At 50.1% G+C, this 21457-nt stretch overlaps 7 protein-coding genes across 7 annotated transcripts, besides 1 other annotated feature; 4 read left to right on the top strand and 3 right to left on the bottom strand.

Annotated features, from left to right (window-relative positions):
- Positions 1–529: 529 nt before the first annotated feature.
- FPSE_00359 (uncharacterized protein) lies at positions 530–1435 on the top strand (the record flags this gene model as incomplete). The annotated part of the gene is made up of 2 exons (XM_009253479.1): positions 530–1291; positions 1352–1435. The coding sequence occupies 2 exons, from the start codon at positions 530–532 to the stop codon at positions 1433–1435; spliced, it is 846 nt and encodes a 281-aa protein (XP_009251754.1).
- A 1382-nt stretch (positions 1436–2817) lies between these two features.
- FPSE_00358 (uncharacterized protein) lies at positions 2818–5551 on the bottom strand (the record flags this gene model as incomplete). The annotated part of the gene is made up of 5 exons (XM_009253478.1): positions 2818–2976; positions 3030–3314; positions 3365–4673; positions 4731–4864; positions 5066–5551. 5 exons carry the CDS (start codon positions 5549–5551, stop codon positions 2818–2820), a joined length of 2373 nt encoding a protein of 790 aa, XP_009251753.1.
- Positions 5552–6473: 922 nt separating this feature from the next.
- Positions 6474–6520: a repeat region.
- A 1686-nt stretch (positions 6521–8206) lies between these two features.
- FPSE_00357 (uncharacterized protein) lies at positions 8207–8956 on the bottom strand (the record flags this gene model as incomplete). Its single annotated transcript, XM_009253477.1, has 4 exons — positions 8207–8518; positions 8569–8791; positions 8847–8855; positions 8922–8956. The coding sequence occupies 4 exons, from the start codon at positions 8954–8956 to the stop codon at positions 8207–8209; spliced, it is 579 nt and encodes a 192-aa protein (XP_009251752.1).
- A 432-nt stretch (positions 8957–9388) lies between these two features.
- FPSE_00356 (uncharacterized protein) lies at positions 9389–10602 on the top strand (the record flags this gene model as incomplete). The annotated part of the gene is made up of 4 exons (XM_009253476.1): positions 9389–9520; positions 9571–9697; positions 9749–10504; positions 10553–10602. The coding sequence occupies 4 exons, from the start codon at positions 9389–9391 to the stop codon at positions 10600–10602; spliced, it is 1065 nt and encodes a 354-aa protein (XP_009251751.1).
- Positions 10603–12321: 1719 nt separating this feature from the next.
- Positions 12322–13864, top strand: FPSE_00355 (uncharacterized protein; the record flags this gene model as incomplete). Its single annotated transcript, XM_009253475.1, has 4 exons — positions 12322–13060; positions 13121–13425; positions 13481–13681; positions 13760–13864. The coding sequence occupies 4 exons, from the start codon at positions 12322–12324 to the stop codon at positions 13862–13864; spliced, it is 1350 nt and encodes a 449-aa protein (XP_009251750.1).
- Positions 13865–16191: 2327 nt separating this feature from the next.
- Positions 16192–17005, top strand: FPSE_00354 (uncharacterized protein; the record flags this gene model as incomplete). The annotated part of the gene is made up of 3 exons (XM_009253474.1): positions 16192–16297; positions 16348–16511; positions 16565–17005. 3 exons carry the CDS (start codon positions 16192–16194, stop codon positions 17003–17005), a joined length of 711 nt encoding a protein of 236 aa, XP_009251749.1.
- A 1461-nt stretch (positions 17006–18466) lies between these two features.
- FPSE_00353 (uncharacterized protein) lies at positions 18467–21371 on the bottom strand (the record flags this gene model as incomplete). The annotated part of the gene is made up of 5 exons (XM_009253473.1): positions 18467–20022; positions 20073–20277; positions 20326–20622; positions 20672–21186; positions 21236–21371. 5 exons carry the CDS (start codon positions 21369–21371, stop codon positions 18467–18469), a joined length of 2709 nt encoding a protein of 902 aa, XP_009251748.1.
- Positions 21372–21457: the final 86 nt, after the last annotated feature.

Raw genomic sequence — 21457 nt, 5'->3', positions numbered from 1 at the left:
ATCAAGTTCTACCCCATCTTCTCCAGTCTCATGTCCATACCCATACCCATACCTCTCGGATGGCCTAGTTATGCCGGGTCTCTTGATCCTCACATCTCGTTTTCCTAGAAGGAGTGGAGTCCTTCTTGTCTCGGGTCACTTGGGTATTATAGACAGAGAAGCTATATATAAAACATTCCACATGCCAGTCGTCGTCGTCTCTCTCTCTCTCTCTTGTTCTCCACCACACGTCCAGTCATTCTTTGTGTCTCTTTTCTCCCACGTTCCTTTCTGAATCCTTGGTTCGAGATTTGATCATCTCCAGCTTCTTTCATTCCTTTTGATATACACTCTTTCTCGCCTTCTCCGGTTTCATTCTTTAGCCCTGGAGGCATAACATTCCTTTATCTGCTCTTCCTGACTGTGACAACCGTTCAATTCTTCAGATAGACTTTAACCTTATTCAAAAAGTCTCAGTATCCAAGACATCTTTCTCTCCGATTCGATCACAGGTTTCATTTCGACCACAGGTTTCACTTCGACTTACACGATGCTCAACTTCCTCCCCATCCTCGCCGCCCTGGCCTCTCTGGCCTCCGCCACCAGTGCTCCCCCCCGTCCCGGACTCAAGCTGCTCTGGAAGGACGAGTTCACTGGTTGCCAAGGCTGCACTCCCAAGGGTGATAACTGGAACACGGCTCTCAACATCAACTCCAACAACGAACTTCAGGTGTACAGCACTTCCAATAAGAACATTCAGCTCTCCGGTGGCGATACCCTCCAGCTCGTTCCCTGGAGGGACGGCAAGGGCGACTGGACATCTGGACGTCTTGAGTCCAAGAAGGCATGGCACGCAGACCAGAACAAGGCCCTCCGTGTTGAGGCCAGCATTCGAATGGGCGACTCGGCCCGTAAGCAGGGCATGTGGCCTGCCTTTTGGATGCTCGGCGATGCCCTCCGTCGTGGTACTGGGTGGCCTCGCTGTGGCGAGATCGACATCTTTGAGCGAGTCAACGGCGACATGACGGGCTTTGGTACTGTCCACTGTGGACATGAGGGCGGTGGCCCCTGCAACGAACCCCATGGCCTTGGCCAGCGAGTTGACATCCCCGACAATGACTTCCACACCTGGTCTGTGGTTATCGACCGACGTGCCGCCAGCTGGCAGGACGAGAAGATCACCTGGCTTCTCGATGGCACACCTTTCCACAGCATCTCGGGCCAGACTCTCAACGACGAGGGAACTTGGGGTACTCTCGCCCACTCTCCCATGTACGTCCTCCTCAACGTCGCCGTCGGAGGCACCTGGCCTGTAAGTTATATAATCTCTTTATAAGTAAGAAACGTTTGGAATACTGACATAAATTCGCAGGGTAACCCCAACAAGGCCACCGAGCCTGGCTACAAGAATATGATGGAGGTCGCCTACGTCGCCGTGTACGAGACCACAGAATAGTTACCCGCGTAGCTAGAACCCCTTTCTTCACTTTTAAACTTCTGCCTTATATACTTCTTCTACCAGCCTTTGCTTGGCCTTTTCCATTTCATCTCAACCTTACCCATGTAGGGGATGGCAATCATCAGAATATCTTTGAGGCTGGTTTTCTTGGTCCCCCTTGATGGTTGTTCCTCACCGAAAGCTGATGTTTGCGGTTGGCCTGTCTTGTTACACTTCCCTGTCTTGGAAATGGCGGATACCCAATGTTCAAAATATACCTACAGCGGATTTGAGTAGATGGTTAGTTAGCTATCTGGATGCAAGAACAAGACTCACGACGTTATGACTCGAATCTAGCCCGACCAAGTGATGTGGCCAACTCCAACGCAAGATTGTATAGCCCCCGAGGCTATTTCGCAAACGTCTTGGTTGATTGGAAATAAAACAAGAAGTTTGTTTGTATATCTTCATGTCCAGCACCCAGACTGTCCATGTGAGTTACATCATAAAAGATACAGTTTGCAGCCGTGATCAACTGGGATAAAGAGAGAACAAAGACGTTTTATTGTAACTCATTAAAGACAAAACTATCAGTTAATGCGTTAATCTTCTGCTGGGTCTCGATACTCATGAAATTTGCAAGCAAACCACCAAACACAAGATGGAAAAAGGAAATAACGAGTTCTGTCTCTGATCTGAAGACATAGAAAAAAGAACAATAGCAAGCGTGGTATGTAATTTTCGCCGTAAGCTTTAGGGATACACCAGATAAGTAATTCGACACTTTACACAGATGGATGCTCGCTTCGACCATCATCCTCCACCCCATCTTAAATAACATCTCCCGGCTCACCAGGGATTTCCACCGTGCAACCCGTGATAATAATACCCGAACTGAAAGCAATAGATAGCGAACTGTAAAAACAACAAAATGATAGGAGAGAAAGAGACGTGTGAGACCGTGTGGAGTTCCGAAGGAAAAGCCAAGTCGTCGTAGTATGTGGGTGTGCGTGTCGAACCAGCTTCAGTCAAACACCACATCCAGCGTCGGTAACATAAACCAAAACAAATAGTGCTCTTTTCCCCTGAAACCACCACATAGGAGGGAAATTGCCTCCTGGACCAGATCGCCGATTGACCTTATGATATAGTTTCCACTCAGAACGCCGTGACAAATGATGCCTGATTAAGTCTGAACCCACCCAAGCTCGTGTATAATGCCAACCCAACGGGTAGCAGAAAAGTTGGCCTCCATGCTTTAGGATATAAAAATAAAGAACCTCAAAGTCTGGTCTAAACAATATAAACCGACTCGCTAATTTCGTCTCCTATGCCTTCAGAGGCCCGTCAACTTTTCTGGTAACCTGAGGCTAACCCAGCCTCTCCAAGAAGGCTGCTCGCTAGTCTGCCCCGATCTCGTCACCCATTGGGAACGCTTCTGTAAAGTTAAAGGCCGAGGTGTCGCCATCCTGGTCATGCAAGAACGAGTCAAAGTCAAAGTCGTTGAGCACGTCACCCGAGTTAAGAGGGTTAGCCAGTTCCATGCCGCCACCATCAAACTGCAATTCATGTCAGCAACAAGAACTTCAAACAGCGCCAGATTTGTACGTACCAGTGGGCCAAAGCTGTTATCCATGCCCATCATCTGATTAGGGTCGTGCTGGGGAGCTGGTTGTGCTGGAGGAGGTGCGGTTGTAGCCGCAGGAGCGTTAGCTGGTCCGGATGTTTGCCCGTTTTGGACGGCGTTGGCCTGGGCATTCTTGTTGAAGTTGGCAGCGTTGGCGTTTTGGATAGGCGTCGCAGGAGCGGGAGTATCCTGTGAGTCGTTGTTGTCGTTAGAAGGAGTTGCACCAGCGTTGTTGACATTTTGGTTTGCCTTCTTGTTGGCAGCAGCGCGCTACAGTTGTTAGTTTTTGTTGTCCAAACGAATGAATGAGATGGAATTACCTTGTCCTTGGCAGCCTTGGATTCCTTCTTCTTGGGAGCGGCCTTGTTGGTCTGGCTGGGAGTTGGCGGTGCGGCAGCCGCTTGTTGAGGGGAGGCTGTTGTCCGACTGTTGGCTCCGTTTGCGGCGCCAGGTGGTGCCTGTGGAGGAGGCATAGAACGTTGCTGGGGGGTGTTTTGAATTTGAGGGCTTTGTTGCATTTGCTGAGGCACCATCTGTCCGTTGGGCCCTTGCTGCCACTGTTGAGGATTTCCTTGAGGTCCTAGTTGACCTTGCTGCTGTTGTCGTGCGGCCATCATCTGTGGCGTCATCTGTCCGTTGAAGGGCTGGCCGGGCTGAGGATGAGAGCTTGGTGGTCGCATGCCGTTCATAGGTTGTTGGCCGCCCATGTTACCTTCCATTCCCTTGAAGAAGTGAGGCGCCAAGTTGGGATCCATGTTGTTGCCCATGAAGTTCATGGCCGCCGGGTTAGGTGAGCCACGGGATTGGCCGCCCTCGGGAACCGGTGAGGGGATACCAGAGTTGTTCATCTGAGGTGTGCCGCGCTTCATCTGCTCAGCAGGGTTGGGGGAAGCGCCTGGTCGCATAGCCTGAGGTGATGTATCCGGGAACTGGCCGTTTGGTCCAGGGGGGCCGCCGGGTCCGGGTTGACCTTCCCGGGGCATGCCGTTGCCGCCGACTGTGTCCTGCTCTTGACGAGCCATCATGAGTCGCTTCTTGTTCTGCTGCTCTAGAAGCATTAGCTGCATTTGATAGTCTTGGAGGGCATGGTTGCTTCCCCCTCCGTTTTGGGGACCGCCAGGTCCCGGCCGGATGCCGCCTGGTCCTCCCATTTCACCTGGGTTGTAGAATGCATTAAGAGCAGTTCCATCGGGGCCCTGTGCCATCATTGGAGATCCTTGACCTTGAGGAACAGCATTCGGCATCTGCTTGCCTCCCATTTGAGTGCCATGGTGTTGCTGTAGGGTTTGCGAGTATGTCGCAATCGACTTTTGCTGAGCAGCGGGCGGAGCCGAGGCAAAGTTTGCCAGTTGCTGAGGGTGTAGTGACGAGGGGTTAATGCCATTGGCAGTAAGCATTTGTTGCGCAGCGGCAGTGTTAGGCACGTTCATCTGCTGAGGCATTTGGCGGCCATTGGGCATCATGCCAGCGGGCTGGTTATGGTTGAAAGGCGCACCATCAATGCGTTGTCGCTTCGGTGAGGGAGCGTTCTCCCCAGAAGCCGGGGATGAAGGTCTGTTTTGGCCATCCATGCCGGAAGGATCTCGTTGCATCTGGTTCTGCTTGGCCTGTTGTAGCATCATTTGAGGGCTGGGTGTCACAGTTAGGCGAAGGGCTTATCGAAAGGATGAGAGATTGGAAGCTCACTTGTTTTGGTTGTTGGCCATGGCAGCGCGGGCAAGGTTGCCCTGCTTCATGTTCATAGCCATGCCACCGTTTTGCATTCGCATCATTTGATACTGCTGCGGGGTCAAGTCTGGTCGCATTTGTCGCAGAAGTTCCTGCTGTTGATTCTGCTTTAGCCGGGATTGCTGCTACATTGCCACCAAGGGTCAGCATTGGTCACCAGCCAAAGTGGTTACCAAATGTTAGGGGTAGAGCAGTCAATCTGACACCATCTCCCATTGACTGGAAGCGGTCACAGAACGATGATGCCCATGGTGGCAGCATTACGGCATAGACAAAGAAAAGTTAATACATACCTGAGTGTGTTGAACATATTGGTTGATGGTATTGTTTCCGCTCTTGGCTCGCTGCGCGTAGTAGATATCCCAGAATACGGAGAACCACTCGTAGAGAAAAGAAGTGTCGGAAGCAGGCATGGGAAGCTTCGGCGGAGGCAAGTCTTCGGGGAGTTTGGAATCGATATCGTCCTTGGAATCGGTATCCATGGGATCATCGCCGACGCCGTTGATGAGATTGCCGTTCTCGTCGCGACGACGGTTCGCGCCGTCCTTTAAGACATTGACCTGCTGATCGCTATCGAGGAGGGATCGGGCGCATTGATACATTCCCATGCGAATAAAGTACTCGTAAATATAGGTGTTAAGGATGCTGCGCTGGTTGTTATCGTTTGCCTGGCGAGACGCGGCGGCGGCAGCAGCCGCAGCAGCCTGCTGGGGGTTGACAGCGCCGTTGTTCATCATAGGCATGGGGGCACCTCCAACGGGGCCACCCATAGGGTTCATGTTGGCCATGTTCACGTTTGGATTCATGACGGTTTATACTTGAGGACTAAAGAAAAAGTAGAGAGAGGCCTAGAGGCTCTGCCGTATCGGCAGCAAGTCGGGGGCTCGTGTAGCCACGGGGGCGTGCCACCAGGCGGAGCTGCGCTGGATAGCCTCCCGACGTGGACGTGACGGGCAGTAATCCCAAAAGGCGCGAGCGAAGGGATCACCAACGACGGAAACGTGGACGCGGTCCAAGCTGCCAGGTGCGCGGTCGGGCGGGGACGAGGTGAGAATCGCGAGAGAACCACGAGACGAGGAGAAAGAGAGGCGAACCCCAAGTAGCGGGAATTGGAAGATCGTGTCAAGCGTCGGCAATAGGCGGAAATTTGTCGCAGGTAATTAGAAATGAATAAAGCAAAGAGGCTATAATTATGCGATGCTTTGCGATGCGATAGTCGACCGGAAGTCGATGTCGCGGTGATGAGTTGGAGATGTGAAGTACGGAGGATGAATATGGTGTGGTTGGCGTAGGTTGGATTTGGCGGAGTGTCGAGGTAACTGGGAGTGGAAAGTGGGCGCTGGGCTTGTGCTTTCCCTGAGGTGATGCTCAGTGCTCGATGCTCTCAGCGTAAAAAAAAAGAGAGACAGCACACAGACAGAGACTGCCTGGGGTTGAATTCGGCCAGGGGTGGGAGGATACTTGTGCATTGGCTGAGAGCCAGTGCAAATATCAAGTACCCTAAGAGATCCGACGGAACGCGCCCCCAAGGTTGAACGGGTACCTCCAAGTTGAATGTCAGGAACCCACGGTTAGAAGTACCGGCAGCAAACGGAAACGATTCAAACGGCAGGCGGATGGGAACAGGACTCCAATGAGTCTATCTTTGTTGCGTCTGCCTCTTTCAAAGGGGGCAGTTGGAGTTTGCAGACAAGAAGCACCAAGCCGAGCAAAGAGAGCAAAGTAAATTAAATCATGGCAAAGCAAAGGGGTTTGAGTTTAAAAAGGGAGCAAGACAGCAAGACGGATGTTGTGGGTGAAAAACGTGGTCGATTGGCGGTGGGAGTAGTTGTTGAGTGGGAGGATGGGAAACTTTTCTTGTTCTCGGTCCTCTTTTGTTCCCTTCCAGGCCCTGATAAGCTCAATTGATTCAATGAGTAAACATGGCCTGATGCTTAACCAGTTATCCCACGTATTTTGCATGTATATTCTCCCACGTGCAAATATATTTGTATCTCGAATTTACAGTGATGCATCTCGACGTTTAGACGCATGCAATTTACAAGTACGCCAGATCTTGTCCAAAACGGTAAGAGACAAAACGCTACAAGGCGTCAACCAAAGCTTAGGTTTCTCTGGGACCTGGGGCAGAGATCCACCAAAATGCGATGCGTCGCCTCCTTGCAGCTAAGAGAAGTCGGGGCGGTCGATCATGGGTATAGGAACTGTACATATATGTCAGCCTGGTAGTCGAGATATCGATCTTCAGCCTGATGTATCATAACAGCTTTGTGAGCAAGACTCGCATCGCTCAACTACTTGGCTCAGAGACATTTCGACCTAGCCAAAACTACCGAGACTGGTTTGATACCCATGGAACATGACGGCAAGAAGCGGCTTCTAACCAGGATTGGGGAGGCTGCCCAGGCACAGTTCCATAACCACAGGGCTACCGACCCTGTGAGGCTCAGTAAAATCAGAGCAACTCACCACTTCCAGCGGCCTGGACCGCAGCTGCAGTGGATGCTCTTCACGGGCTTTCATTCAAGGTTCGAGAGTTAGCGGACCCGAATGATCGAAGTCGGGTCGCGTCACTCCACAGGAAAAGGACTGGACCCTGATCTAAGGCGCGCGCCCTGGTCTAGACAGGTTTCCAGACAACTGGCGCGCCAAGAGTGGGCGCGTTACGACGGGGTGCGTAAAACTCAGAACAAGATGCGTACTTTTCAGACCAATGGTTGAAACTGGTCATTCTCGAGACCTGAGGCATGATATTGGGGACAAAAAGGGAGCCTCAAGTTTTGATGAAGAAATTACCTGGATATCGCCTCAGGCATAAATCTCCGTCATTGGCCTGAGCTTGTACCTCCACTAACAGACTGTCAATTGATCGTGTTCCATTATTGTGGGGGATTCGACATTGTCAATTCACTAATTGAAGTTATAGATAATACAGTCCTCTTAATCACCCGGCACTTTGTGTTGGTCCTTTATTACTTCGAAACTGGCACGGATAGGGTTAACTCGATATTAGGTGCGCATAGATTGTTACCGGCAATGCCTGGTTGTTCTTAGTGCTCGGTGTGAAGAAATGGCAACCCATTCTTCGATCTATCATGTTAATCGCCGATGTCTGGCGTGATCTTTATTAAACGTGCGTTTCTTTCTAGGCTAGCACGTGGCTGACAGCTGTCCTCCTCCAGGGTATTTTGCATGTACCATGCATAATCCATGGCCAACTATCACAACTGATAGATGGATTTTGTTGCTGAGTTTGTGTTGCATACCAAGCGTCCTGGCCGACATGTCGTCATGCATACCGTCGGTGTTCTTTTGAAGATGAACTTTCCCTCGATATCTACCCTGTAGATTGCCACTTGGCCATCTCCATATAGCTCTATTGGCATAATGCCAAATCGTCGTCACATTCGTAACTAAGTGCTCCTCTTAACCTCTCAGTCATCCTCAGGTGGCAGTTCATCGTCGAGGTATCGAATTAGCGAAACTCTCATCTCTGTGGTTTCGTTGCCTCGCAAGACATCACTAACAAAGTGAGCCTCAACCTGCATCTGTACCATCTCCAATGCACCTCGTAGCACTCCGCATAGAATGTTGGAGTACCAGAGCTGGTCTTGCGCTCGTCCATCGTCAGGAAGCTCGACAAAATCGGCGAGAGGGTTCTCTTCAAACACCAGCGAGAACTGGTCATTTTCGCTTGTCCAGTTCAGGACCAGAGGAGTGATGTTGAGGAAGATTTTAAATCCAACCTGTTCTTTTGTCAGTTCGCTATCGAATATTGTATCATGATTGTCCATACACGAGAAATCATCTCGGCCGTCTCGCGGAAGTTGGCGCATCGCTTCATGGTGTTGGACTTGGCGAGGTAGTCTTCGATCAATCGCAGTCCGATGTTGTAGCCCATTTTGTCGAGCTGTTTGTTCACCTCCGCATAATCGCTTTCGTAATCTTTGCAGAGCTGTGCGACAATAGTTCCGTACGTCAAGGTGACGAGCTCAGCGTTAACCTTATCGATTCGGGTTCTGTTATTTTGGTCAGAGGAACATTCGATTCAGAGGCCGTGCAGTTGATGCCTACTTCCAGATCCTGAGTTTGAGTTAGCATTTGTAAAATGTTTGCGACTAAGATAAATGGGCATCGTGTTGAACGTACTCCTCACCCAACCGAGTAGCTTTGTTAGATGCCATCGTTGGGGCTGTGAGAGGGGAATGGACGTGAGACAAGAGGCAAACTTGGGAGCGACGACAGGACCTTAGACCGAGATTGTGGTATTGACAAACGAAGTATAACAAAGCAAAAAGGACAAAATTGTAATGCGCTTTCAGAGCTGCGATGTATAGTAGCTAACCGCAACCAGGGAGGTGAAGCAATAGCACCAACATCGCCCTGGGAAGTCGGTGGACGGAGCGTTGGAATGCCGACGCCAGGAACAATTCCGGCCCGGCTACCAATTATTTGGGAGCTTGATTTGCATGAAGTCCACCACCATCGTCAAAAGTTAACCAGCAGCAAGCTCCAAGCTCACCTAATAGCTCTGGGAAACAACACAAAGCGGGCGCATTCGTACAAACAGAGTCGCATCGGTTCAATCGTACTTTTCATCACCTCCAAAACTCACAATGTCCGCCGAGAAGCGTCCCGCCGACGATGATCCCATCTCTTCTCAGTCACTCGTGAAGCGACAGAATGTCAACTCTTCAACAGGCGCAGTTGCGCGTTTGAACGCGTCAAGCAATGCGTTGGTGCAATCTGTATGTTTACGACAGGTGTTTATGTTGGGATAGCGTACTAACTTGCCAAGGCACCAAGAACAAGCGGGCTTCAAGCTCCTGTTATGGAACTGTCAGGACACTCGGGCGAGATTTTTGCAGCCAAATTCGACCCCACAGGCAACTTGATTGCATCTGGAGGAATGGATAGGTCTCTAAGTAAGCAAGGAATCGTACACTACGCGCGATGATGACTGACCTCCTTAATAGTGCTCTGGAGAACCTACGGCGATTGCGAAAACTACGGCATATTGAATGGTCACAAAGGTGCCATTTTGGACTTGCAATGGTCCCGCGACTCGGAAATCCTATACAGCGCATCGGCTGATATGCACCTCGCGAGTTGGGATCTGACGTCAGGTACCCGAATCCGTAGATATGTTGGACATGAGGAGGTCATCAACACAATGGGCATCAGCAGACGAGGAGAGGAGATACTGGTCAGTGGAAGCGACGATTCAACTATCGGAATCTGGGACCCTCGATCGAAGAACGCCGTCGACTATATTCAGACCGAGTTCCCCATCACCGCAATTGCCGTGTCAGAAGCCGGTAACGAGATATACACAGGCGGTATCGACAACGATATCCGAGTGTGGGACTTGCGAAAGAAGTCAGTTATATACTCGATGCTGGGCCATTCAGATACCATCACTTCGTTGAGAGTTTCACCAGACTCTCAATCGCTTGTCTCGTATGCCATGGACTCTACCGTACGAACATGGGATATCCGACCATTTGCACCTACAGAACGACACATCAGAACTTTTGACGGTGCGAACACGGGAATTGAGAAGAACCTCCTGGGAGCAAGCTGGGATTCAGAGGGCAAGAGAATCGCAGCAGCATCAGGTGACGGAACAGTCATGGTATGGTCAAGTGAAACAGGCAAGCTCGCCTACAAACTTCCTGGCCACAAGGGCACGGTCAACTGCGCCGAGTTCTCTCCAGGAAAGGAGCCCATTCGTAAGTGTTTTGTCCTCCATTTCGAGTCGGTAAACTAACGAGATATAGTACTTTCGGCATCATCAGACCGTAAAATGCTTCTCGGCGAGCTGAAATGAGCGGTGTCGGCAACGACCCGGTATTCTAATTTACTATAGCTCCCCGGTAGCAGCAATCTGGGAGATGCACGCGACCGTTTACCAAGACCGTTGGTGAGGATGTAGGCCCTTGATGCTTTGTGACTGCAACTCAAGGAAGTGGCTAGGATAGCGTTTGATCCAACCATGGCTGAAAAAGGGACAGGGAGTGTTGCGCAACTCTGTCTATTATTGCAGGGAGCAATAATATTTAAACTGAGGGAGTCGGTGGCGGCGATGGCTTAGAAAAGCGGATTGCTGCATGCATTTACTGTGCAATCTTTAACAATAGTATCAACAACATAAACATGGGGAGGGTGAAGGAGGCGTTCTGGCTTGCATCAAATATGAGACACGAGCTGGGGCATGCATTAGATGTTTCGTAGCAATCCCTCGCAACAACAACAACAACTGCAGATAGTCGACGAATACTAAACTAGCAGACAGAGCTCTGGCATGCCCTTGAAGAACAAACCGTACTCAAACATGGTTAAACTTGATAGCCACGATGCCTGCCAATCAGAGTTGAAGATGGGCCTTTGTCAAACGTTCACTGCAACCCTATACCTCGTAAGCTGTTCAATAAATACGACCTTTTCGTCCACACAATTGAATAGCCAGAATTTAAAGGTTTCATATTGCCTTCTCCCTGCATCAAACGTGATGAGCTTCAAGCCAACCCGAGACGGCCAAGCTTTGTCAACAGTGACAGAAGTCAGAAAGTCAACCGCATCAGGGCTAGTACTCTGCTGCAGTTGGTCTGGTTTATGTTTTACCCCTGGATAGGTGCTCGGACTAGGCAGGTAATTTGTAGATCTCCACAATCCACGTTTTTACCGCAAGGAACGGCCAATCCATTCGGCTTGATCAACCGTCTGTGTTGCGCGATAATCTCTTAGTCTTAGCAGATGCGCCCGAGACCAATTGAACGAATGCTCTCTTCCGCAAGCAGCGACAAGCACGCATTTATTTAGCTGGTATGAGTTGACTATCAATCCCTGCTGTTTATGGCTGTCCAAGTGTGTTGATAAGCTTGGGCTTACAGCCAACACCCTTGAAGACGAGGATCGTGAGATCCCTGACACACGGTCTGTCCCTTTCGGAGGACCCGTTCTCTACTGCAAGTGACCTACCTGGACCTGGACTAGAAGCTGAGCTAGGTTGTCATGACATGGTAGCATGGGCCGGTTGTGTCAATCAAGGGGGTCAAAAAGGGATCCTTGTGTGAATAACAAACGTCTTACCGGGGCATCTGCCCATTCGAGAGCCCACTAGCTAGATAATTAGATCATAGCGAAGCTGAACGGGCTGGGTTTGGCTGTGATTTATCGACTCTTGTCTCCTCTTTTTTATTGGGTTTCTTGTCACTCATCGTTTCTTCTCGTCCGTCTTCTTCGTCCCTTGTTGTGTGCGTGCAGTCGCAATTTTACGTTCAAGACAGGCTTCTTGAACCTTTCTTTTTCTAATTTTGTTCTCTTTTCTTCTGCGTGCTTGCTATTATTTCTCTCTACTAATAATGCCCGTGATGGTACAACAAAACCCGACTTCATCATAACAAGTGTGTAAATCGTATGTTTGTACACTCTCGCTACCTAGTCGAAAATCCACGATAGCGCCATCTTAGTCGCTTCACCTGAGTCGTACATATCGGTACCCATCGTACCGTATATACTGGCTTCGGTCCCCGCTGAGGGAAAAAAGATGACTTTGGATCGCACCGACATGGAGAGGCTTCGTGCTGATCTTATAGAACGATCACGCATGGAGAGAGGTGGGAATCCGAATGAGGGCGTTGTCAATGCCAATGCCAACGCCAACGCCAATGTCGATATCGATGTCGAAGCTGGACAGCGACAGCCCAGCATGTCAGAGTCTCGTTCAAATATTGCGCCTTTGTCACGGTTGCTGGGCCGTGGGCAACCTGCTTCAATGACTGGACAATCCCAGCTTCCCGAAACCGAGAGCGTCAAATCCCAAGATTCCAATTCGAACCGACTCGGCGCTGGTCGAAGATTTGCTGTACCAAACTTTTTGAGAATATGGGGCCGTAACAGCAACCCATCGCAACCTGACGATATCCGCAATACGACCGCCTCTCCCTCACCACTACTACCAATTACTGAGCCTTTGTCGCCAACGAGACCGGAACCCGTCGCTACACCCTCTTCACAATCGCAACAATCTCGACGTCAACGGCGTCAACAAAGCACTTCTTCTGCTCCTTTGGAGGCGCATCTCTCTGAACTTCTTGGTGGACCCATTGACAGACCAAGAAGGAGGAGGGAACACCATGAGGGAGGCCATCGATCACGTAGAAGTCGTGAGCAACACCCAAAGTACTTCATGGGTTGTATACCATGGGTACGGTCGAGGCGTATGCGAGCACAAATCTTGAGGTGCATGACCTCGGGTCTGTTCTTGATCATACTCGTTACCGTCTGTAAGTCATAACCCTAACTGCGATACTAATTTCGAATGCGACACTGACAGAATGTGATAGATCTCTGTCTTTCAATGACCAGCAAGGTTAATACACGTGAGATGAACATCATGCTCATTCTCGTCATCCTCTTTGCGGCAGCTTTCTTCTTTCACGGACTCATAAGGCTCTGCCTCCTGATAATAAAAGGCAACCGAGAGGCTGCTTTGCGGGCGAATAGACCGCCTCGATACCGCGGCCCACGATATGCAGTACCCCCAGTTCCAATCCCTGTTGTTCTTGCGCAAGACGAGGAGGCCGTTGGCGGCGACAGTGAAGCGGCTAAAACAATGCCTCCTGCTTACGGCCGTTGGCGTGAGACAGTGGTAAGTTCTGAAACTCACAAGTAACGATTTGCGGCCACAATCTAACAGTTTACAGCGAGTTGACCCGAACCGTTTGTTCTGGCAACGCAACGAGAACGTGGATATTTCTCAGTTGAGGCCTACTACACGATCTGGTCCTCGGCCACCTTCATACGCGTCTGAGGATGGTATATCGTATGTAGTTGAGGCACAACCTCGATCTACAGCGCCGACTACTGACGTCCCTCTGCCCATTCACCCGTCAGAGATGGGCAGAGTGAGTCGGGTACCGACTGAGTAAGGAGGTATTTGAGAGCACATTAGGATTTATACCCATACACTATTAGCTACACAGAGCAAAAGGCATTTGAACACCCAGAGCCCGATGAAGGGCATTGTTGATTTGAGCGTATACGAGTATCCACGGCCTTGCAACCACATATTAGCGTCGTTTACATAGGTAGTATTGTTGCTGTTCTGAAACACAAGTTGGGAGTTTTGGGGAAATCTCACAACGTTGAGATGCAGATAGAAAAAAGCAATATGACGGACTTGTTTCCATCTAAGCATAGTACCTGGCGATGGCCCCAGTCACAATGATACTCCGCAGGTGAATGTTTGAACATTGTCTAGACCAGCCTATCTCGCTTTCCCAATCAGGACAAAGCCAAAATTATTTGACGATGTTTTTACCAACTTTCGGCAGAACCATCTCCAAACGTCCAATTTACCAGGGTGTTGTATCACGCGGCTCTGACCCCTGCTGCTTACATCTGCAGTTAGGAAGTTTGACTGAATGAAATGAAAAGTATTGAACGGACTTTAGTGATCGATACCAACTGTTTGAGGACCTTGACATTGAATGGGTCTCCAGATGGGATTCCTCTGCTATAGGGTGGGCCTGGAACAATGTCTCTGATACTCATCACGTGCATTCATACTTTAAAGATATCGAACATGCCGCTTGGCGGGAACGGTCAAACGGAAAACCCTCTTTCCTGGCTAAAAGTTAACTTGGACCAAGCCTCCTCCTATCCTTTCCCAAAGAAGCCAGGTTCAGTGATCAGTGATCAACTCATGCCATCAAAGGTGTGAGGAGAAGAGTTGGGAAGAATGACATTGGACAACTATTGATTGGACCATTTAGGTAGACGGAGCCAAGTTGATTGGCTTGTTTCCTCTTTGTTCTTTTTAGTGTCATTTGCGGTTAAAAAAGTGTGACTGTAAGCGAACTCGATGAATGAACAATAGGAAATCAAAAAGGTAGATTGTCTGAGTCAAGATGAACTGAAGAGGGAAATAAATGTCCTTTCCCAGTGTACAGAGTATCATAAGTTGTATAACTGCACCTGTCTGCCTACTAGACACTTACATATTGATGATGACTTACACTGGCCTCCCATCTCCCCAGGTCGTCCTTATGACAACATTCATCTGTATTCATCCGCCGAGGCAATTAGGAAACAGCCATTTCCCCTCCCCCTCCTGCCCTCCCACCCGCCTCATCAGTTCGGGGGTTTTACTTTGCTTTGGAGAGCACGCTACTGTATCGAATTGGGTCACCCCTCCCCACAATCCAATCCACAATCCAACCATTCCACTCTGTCGTTGGTGCTAAGTTAGTACTGTATGTAGAGCCTAGAGAGCCTAGAGGCAGGTTCCCTCGAGTTCCCTACCTACCTAGGTACCTAAAGTCGGGTCGTGTCGTGTCGCCCAGTCGCAAGGTGAAGAAGGCAGGTAGTGTGTCATTCGCTCCTTCTGTGTGTGCTCCCCTCATTGTGAAAATTTTTTAATTACAAAAAATACAACTTCCAGTCCCATCTTTGGAACAAAGACCAAACAACTCTGAATAATTTCTTTGGTGTTGAAAGTGTTTTTTGTCTGCATCTTATAAATACACCTATTAGGCAGTATTTTTTACTTTTGTGTCTTACCTACCCATCAAGCTCCCCCTCCTCGAGCCATAAAGGTACGTACGTTTGTTGATGCTTTTTAATTGCTTGCATTGCGTTTTGTGCTGTCCTGTGCTGCTCTGTGCTGCCCCTCCATTTCATTGCGCAACCGACAACAACGCCTGGAATCACTGGTCTCGACTATGAACCCCTCGCACTCGAATATTTCGAAATGGCATTAATATCTATCGAATTGCTGTTGCGCTCCATATCATGGTTGCTGCTATCATTGTCGCCGATCCAAGAAATCCCGCATTGATACTTCAATCAACCTTCAAAACGTTTCCAACCGGTTTCCGTATTTGGCATCCGTGTACAACCCGACATCCCGGCGCAACCTCCGGCCTGTAACGACTCAGACCGAACAAAAATGCCGGATATCGCCATCTCTACGAGTGCTTTGGTCTTGGTGTTGCCCCTCGGCAAGAGTTCAAGTGCGGGGTTTCACGATCCGGAAATATCAGCGTCCGGATATGACTATTGTTAACACAACAATGGACATACACGAGACCAACAATACGATCCGATTTGAATAATGCTTCTCGAATCATTGGCACCTGGCTGTTATCCTCGAAGCTTGAAGTCCCTTCACCTCAGCTCCGGGGCATTGTCTCGTCAATATGACATGAACGAGGCATTCATGATCAATCGATATAGTGTTGTCTTCCTCAAAAGTTTATAAACCATACTATATAACTCTTGGAAGATTACGCTGAGCATTACGACCGACCCCAACCCAGCAGGACGACAACAGCAACGGCAGCTTCAAATCGCATGCAATGTTCTATCGGCAAGCTTTGTTACTAACTAAGCTTACTTAGACCCTATCTTCACAATGTCTTCTCTCTCTCGACGTGCTTGTTACAAGTGTGGCAATGTTGGCCACTACGCTGAGGTCTGCTCTTCCGCTGAGCGTCTCTGCTACAACTGCAAGCAGCCCGGTACGCTCAACTTCAAATCAAGAAAGCCATCAGCATCTAACCTTTACAAGGCCACGAGTCCAACGGATGCCCTCTTCCCCGAACCACCGAGGCCAAGCAGTGCTATCACTGCCAGGGTCTCGGCCACGTCCAAGCTGACTGCCCTACCCTCCGCCTGAGCGGCACCGGTACCAGCGGTCGATGCTACAACTGTGGCCAGCCCGGTCACCTTGCTGTATGTGCAAGTTTTGCTCGCTCCTCTGATATGTAACTGACTTTGTGTGTTAGCGCGCTTGCCCCAACCCTGTCGGTCCTGGCCCCATGGGCCGTGGTGCTCCTATGGGCCGTGGTGGCTTCCCCGGTGGCTACGGCCGTGGTGGCTTCGCTGGTGGCCCTCGCCCTGCCACTTGCTACAAGTGCGGTGGTCCCAACCACTTTGCCCGTGATTGCCAGGCTCAGGCTATGAAGTGCTACGCCTGCGGCAAGCTCGGCCATATCTCCCGAGACTGCACCGCTCCCAACGGTGGCCCTCTCAACACCGCTGGAAAGACCTGCTACCAGTGTGGTGAGGCCGGCCACATCTCTCGCGACTGCCCCCAGAAGAACGCCCCCGGAGTTGGTGGTGTTCCTGGTGTTGGCAACGTTGGCAACGTTGGCGAGATCCCTGCTGAGGTCGACATCGGCAGCGTCCCTGCCCCCCCGGTTGCTTCTATCGCTCCCGTGGCTTAGACAACAAACTGAAGATGGCTGTTGGGGATATGCCTTGGTTGCAGATGACCCAACAGCGGCCCCTCGGAACTGATGGTTCCTGAGGATCTGGGCTGGGATGGCCTCCGACTTTGTTTCTTAATCGTTCTTCTTTTTTTGATGCCGACACGCGAACATACTCATTATCCTTACCCTCGTATTGTTTCTTTGTTCCGGTTCTTGTTTATTTTGATCCGAAGCATGCAATTGCCAGCATCGTTTGACTGGCCTCGACTTTGCAGAGCAACTTCGGTCCGTCTAAATTCATCTTCGAACCTCTTTCTTATCTTTACCTGCCCAATCTGGAGTTTCTATGGGAACATGCATGGTCTAAGCAGCACTGTTGCTACTATGCACGCCTATTCGCATGGAAAATACCGGCCCTTGGCAGAAAAAGACATCTACCAACGAATTTCTTTTTTCCAACATTCACCTAGACTTGTTTGCATGGATCCTTGGTTACTAGGGGGTCACTAGACGGTTTCTCCGTATCCGGCACCTTTCCCCAGACACAACTTTGGATCATCCACCCAAGACTACTACTACGATTTGAACGACAGACGCTGTCACGTAGCTCTTAACGACTTTCGAAAATTCTACGGCACACTGCGAAGGATATACCCCGCGAGGCGATGTGTTGGGTTGTTGAGCTTGGAAAAGAAAAGCGCAGAGACTCGGGCTTTGATCAGTGAAGAAGCCCCCGCATGTTTGTGGGTGAGATCAAGCCTCGGGAGAGCTTGTGTTGCCATCCGGCGGCACAAAAGACCAGTGGACGCGTGCGTGAGAGTGGTGGGCTGAAGGCCAGATTGATTGACGACCAGAGGGGATAAGATGCTGTTTCTTGTGGACGACAGGTGACTTTCTATTGCTACGCAAGAAGAAACCTGTTTGATGCGGAGGATGGCGTCCTACAGAACGGCAGACAGACACAAGCACATAACACAAGTTGTGAGGAGAGAATACCAGACCACTCCACAACGGCTTGTGTTGAGTAGTTTTGCTTTGACGTGGGTCTGATGGATGAGGAGTGAGGCTGCAGTGGTGGTTAGTGACAGACGCGCAGATGCAGTGAGAAGAGAAGAGTTGTAAATGATTTGATACGCACCCATAACCCCCCCCCCAAATGAAGCGAAGTGGCATCAGCGAAGCAAGATGTGTGGCGAGATGTGTTGATGTATGAGATCTGTATGAGTATGAGTATGAGTACGGTAATTGGCGTTTTTGATCATGGCATTGCCTTGTATCGGTCGGTTGGTATATGGGACATGGGCGTGCACGCTCTGGCGTTTGGGTTTCACAATTTGAATATCCTGTGAGCAGGAATAGTTTATGAAGGGTAACAGTACAAGATGGAATCTTCAGAACAAGGCTGGGTAGGGGTTTTCATATGCTATCATAACAAGAGAGTCAAGCCCATGACTAAACCAAACAACGTAATCTACATCAGAACATGGACGTAACAGTTCTTCTTCTCGGACTCTCACCCTTGATGAATCGAATCTTCTCCTGTGTGTCTCCCACAAGCGTGGCGTCCTTTGCACTATCATCCACGTCCAAGACCTTGGTGCTACACTTCTTGTCAACGTCAACTTCCTCGTCATCCTTGCCGAAACGGATGGGACGGATCACTTTGAGGTTGAGGTCGCCGTCTTCCTCACCCTCGCCCAGACCCTTGTGGAAGATACGGATACCGACGACCGCGACAGCGTTCCATGGGTCCTTTTCAGCATCGTCACCGGCTTCAGATTCGGAGTCGGAGGACGAGTCTGAGTCTGACGCTGGGACTTCGCCAGTGTAATTGTTGACGTGTATCCAAATTTCTCGGTCAGCAAGGTCGAGAAGAGTGCCGATGCTTTCGACGTCGGTCTCGACTTCTTCTTCTGTATCTTGGTCCGATGACGATTCAGAATCGGATTCAGATCCCTTGGCTTCTTCAGTAACTTGTTCGGGAGGCTTCTCTTCGGCAGGCTTTTCTTCAACGGCATCCTGCTCACCAGAGTTATCGGACTCAGGAGTCATGGGCTCTTCTGGCTTGGGAGCATCAGTCTCGGACTTTTCAGCCACCTCCTCGACCTTTTTCTCGGCTTGTTCCTTCTGGTTGGCCTCTGCCTCTGCCTTTTCCTTTGCTTCCACCTCTGCCTTTGCTGCTGCCTTGGCTTCACGTCTCAATGCCCTTTGAGCAGCCTTTTCAGCCTTGATGGCCTTCTTCTCAGCTAGGCGAGCCTCTCGCTTAGCCTTTAGGGCAGCTTCCTTGAGCTTCTTCCTCTCCTTGTTCTTGAGTCTCTTATGCTCGCTCCTCTGGAAATCTTGCTTCAGAAGGTAATGGCCGTCCTCACGATCCTTGAGAATCTTGGTCCTGATTTTGTCCCGCTTCTTCTGCTTGATCTTCTTCTCATGCCCCTGGCGAGCAATCTTTTCCTCGGGAGTCTCGACGAATCGCCCCTTGCAGTGGCCGAGGTCGTAAGCGAGACCGATGCGGAGGAGCTTCTCACGTCGTGACTTGGCGTTGTTCTTGATGACGTTTTCAATAGGCAGGATTTCATGATCGCGTGTAGCGTTGATCTTGACACGGACTTCGTAGTCGCCTGCATCGAGCTCGAGCTCAACATTGACGGAACGTGTCATGCGGAAAGGAGTCTGGCTGCGCACGACATAGTCAGAGTGGCCAGCCTTGTGTAGACGGAAGCCAAGCTCGAATCGGTATTGCCCCTCGAGACCTCGGAAGAAACGGTCATCGAGCTGGGACAAGGCAATCACGACAGGTCCCGAGTTGGAAAGAGTGAAAGAAAAATGCGTGTCGTGATAGTCCAGAGCCCAGGGGACGGACATCGATGTCCAAAGCTGGGTGACTCGCCAATCAGGGGTGAAGAGACGGGTTCTCTCAAAAGCCTGGTATTTTCTAAGTAAGTCTTCGTATGAGATCCAGAAGTCTCCGTCGTCTCCGAAGCGATGGCCGAGCTTTTGAAGCCACTCGGCGGTCCATTCCTTTGACCCGTCACCTAGTGTTTGTCAGCAAGCGTCTGATGTTGAGAGGAGGGCATTCACTTACTCCACGGGCCAGTCCATTCATGCTTGCCCCAGGGGTTCTTGACCTTGAGCAATCGCTTGCCGTCAATTTCGACAGCCTTTTGGATAGAGTAGGCGTGACCTTCAACAATCCCCTTACGCTCTCCCCATCCGCCAAAGATTCCAGTGCTGCAGCCAAAGAGGAATTCTTCGTTAACCTTGAGGAGCTGTTCCTTCCAAAAGTACTCCTGTTTATGCATTAGCTAGTTCCTTTAGAAACTAAAAGCGGTGCTGACCTTGTCGAGAATGTCAGTTGTGGCCAGCTCAGATGTGATGCCTCCAGTGAGGTCTTCGAGACCCTCGCCTCCGAAACCACCCTCAATCGAGCAGTAGTCTCCGTGAGCCTTGGCATAGCACTTCTCAAGAAGAGGAAGCCAAGTCTCCTGGGGATGGGCGCACTGGGCGAAGTAGAGAGCACCGCTGTTGGACTGGAAGATGCGGCGATAGGCTTCGTCTGGGTCAACTCGCTCGATGTCATCAAAGAGAACTCGGTCGAGATAGCCCTCATCATAGTCAGGCTTGATTAGATAGAGCTGAGAACTAGTTAGTATCGTTTCACTCAGGGATAGCTAAGAGACATACGAAATCATCAACAATTTCCGAGATCCACTCGCCATCGCGGTAGAATACGAAACCATAAACGCCAACATCCTGATCGTGAGCGACACAAAGCCTTTCAATCATACCCGGCTTCTCACTCAGGGTACAAAGAGCAGCGATGAGCCAACAATCTCCGTTGCGGCCCTGTCTGATGTCATTGGCAGTAGGACCGTCGATGTAGAAGCGAGGCTTGTCGAAGATATCACCGACACGCTTGACACTCTCGGGTCTGAGGTCCTCACCAGGGACAAATTCATCTCTGTTGGAGAGAGAACGGAGACAGTCATTTTGACCCCATTTGAGATCCAACTCGATGTCAAAGTGAGGATCACGGTACTTTTTGTTAATGCGACGACACTCCTTGATGATCTTTTCGACTTTGGCACGGCATGTTGCTGCGGCGTCTTCGTACGAAGCCTGGCAGGTTGTTGTAGTCACCTGATTGCCTCTTTTGGCAGCAAACTCAGTGTAGGTGTTTGAGGGAATGACAGTTGTTGCTGAAGTTTGTAAGCTATTGGCCTGTACTGTAGGATCAGTGTATATTACCCTTTCCTGGGTTCTTTGTGGTGAATTGTTTCCAGAACTTGTCAATCACCTGTTGAGGTGTGACCTTTGATCGATCTGCAAGGTCTTCAGTGGAAGCCCTGGTTGGAGAGGATGAACGAGAGGAAGACGTAGACATGTCTAATAGGTTGACTACTCAAGATAGGATGTAAAGTGTCAAGATAAGTTGTTGAGAAAGAATGGAAGGAAAGTCAGATCCAAGAA

This window comes from Fusarium pseudograminearum, chromosome 1 (assembly GCF_000303195.2).
Source record: "Fusarium pseudograminearum CS3096 chromosome 1, whole genome shotgun sequence".
Classification (NCBI taxonomy): Eukaryota; Fungi; Ascomycota; class Sordariomycetes; order Hypocreales; family Nectriaceae; genus Fusarium; species Fusarium pseudograminearum.
Note: the sequence above shows the minus strand (reverse complement) of the source record. Positions and strands in the feature narration are given on the sequence as shown.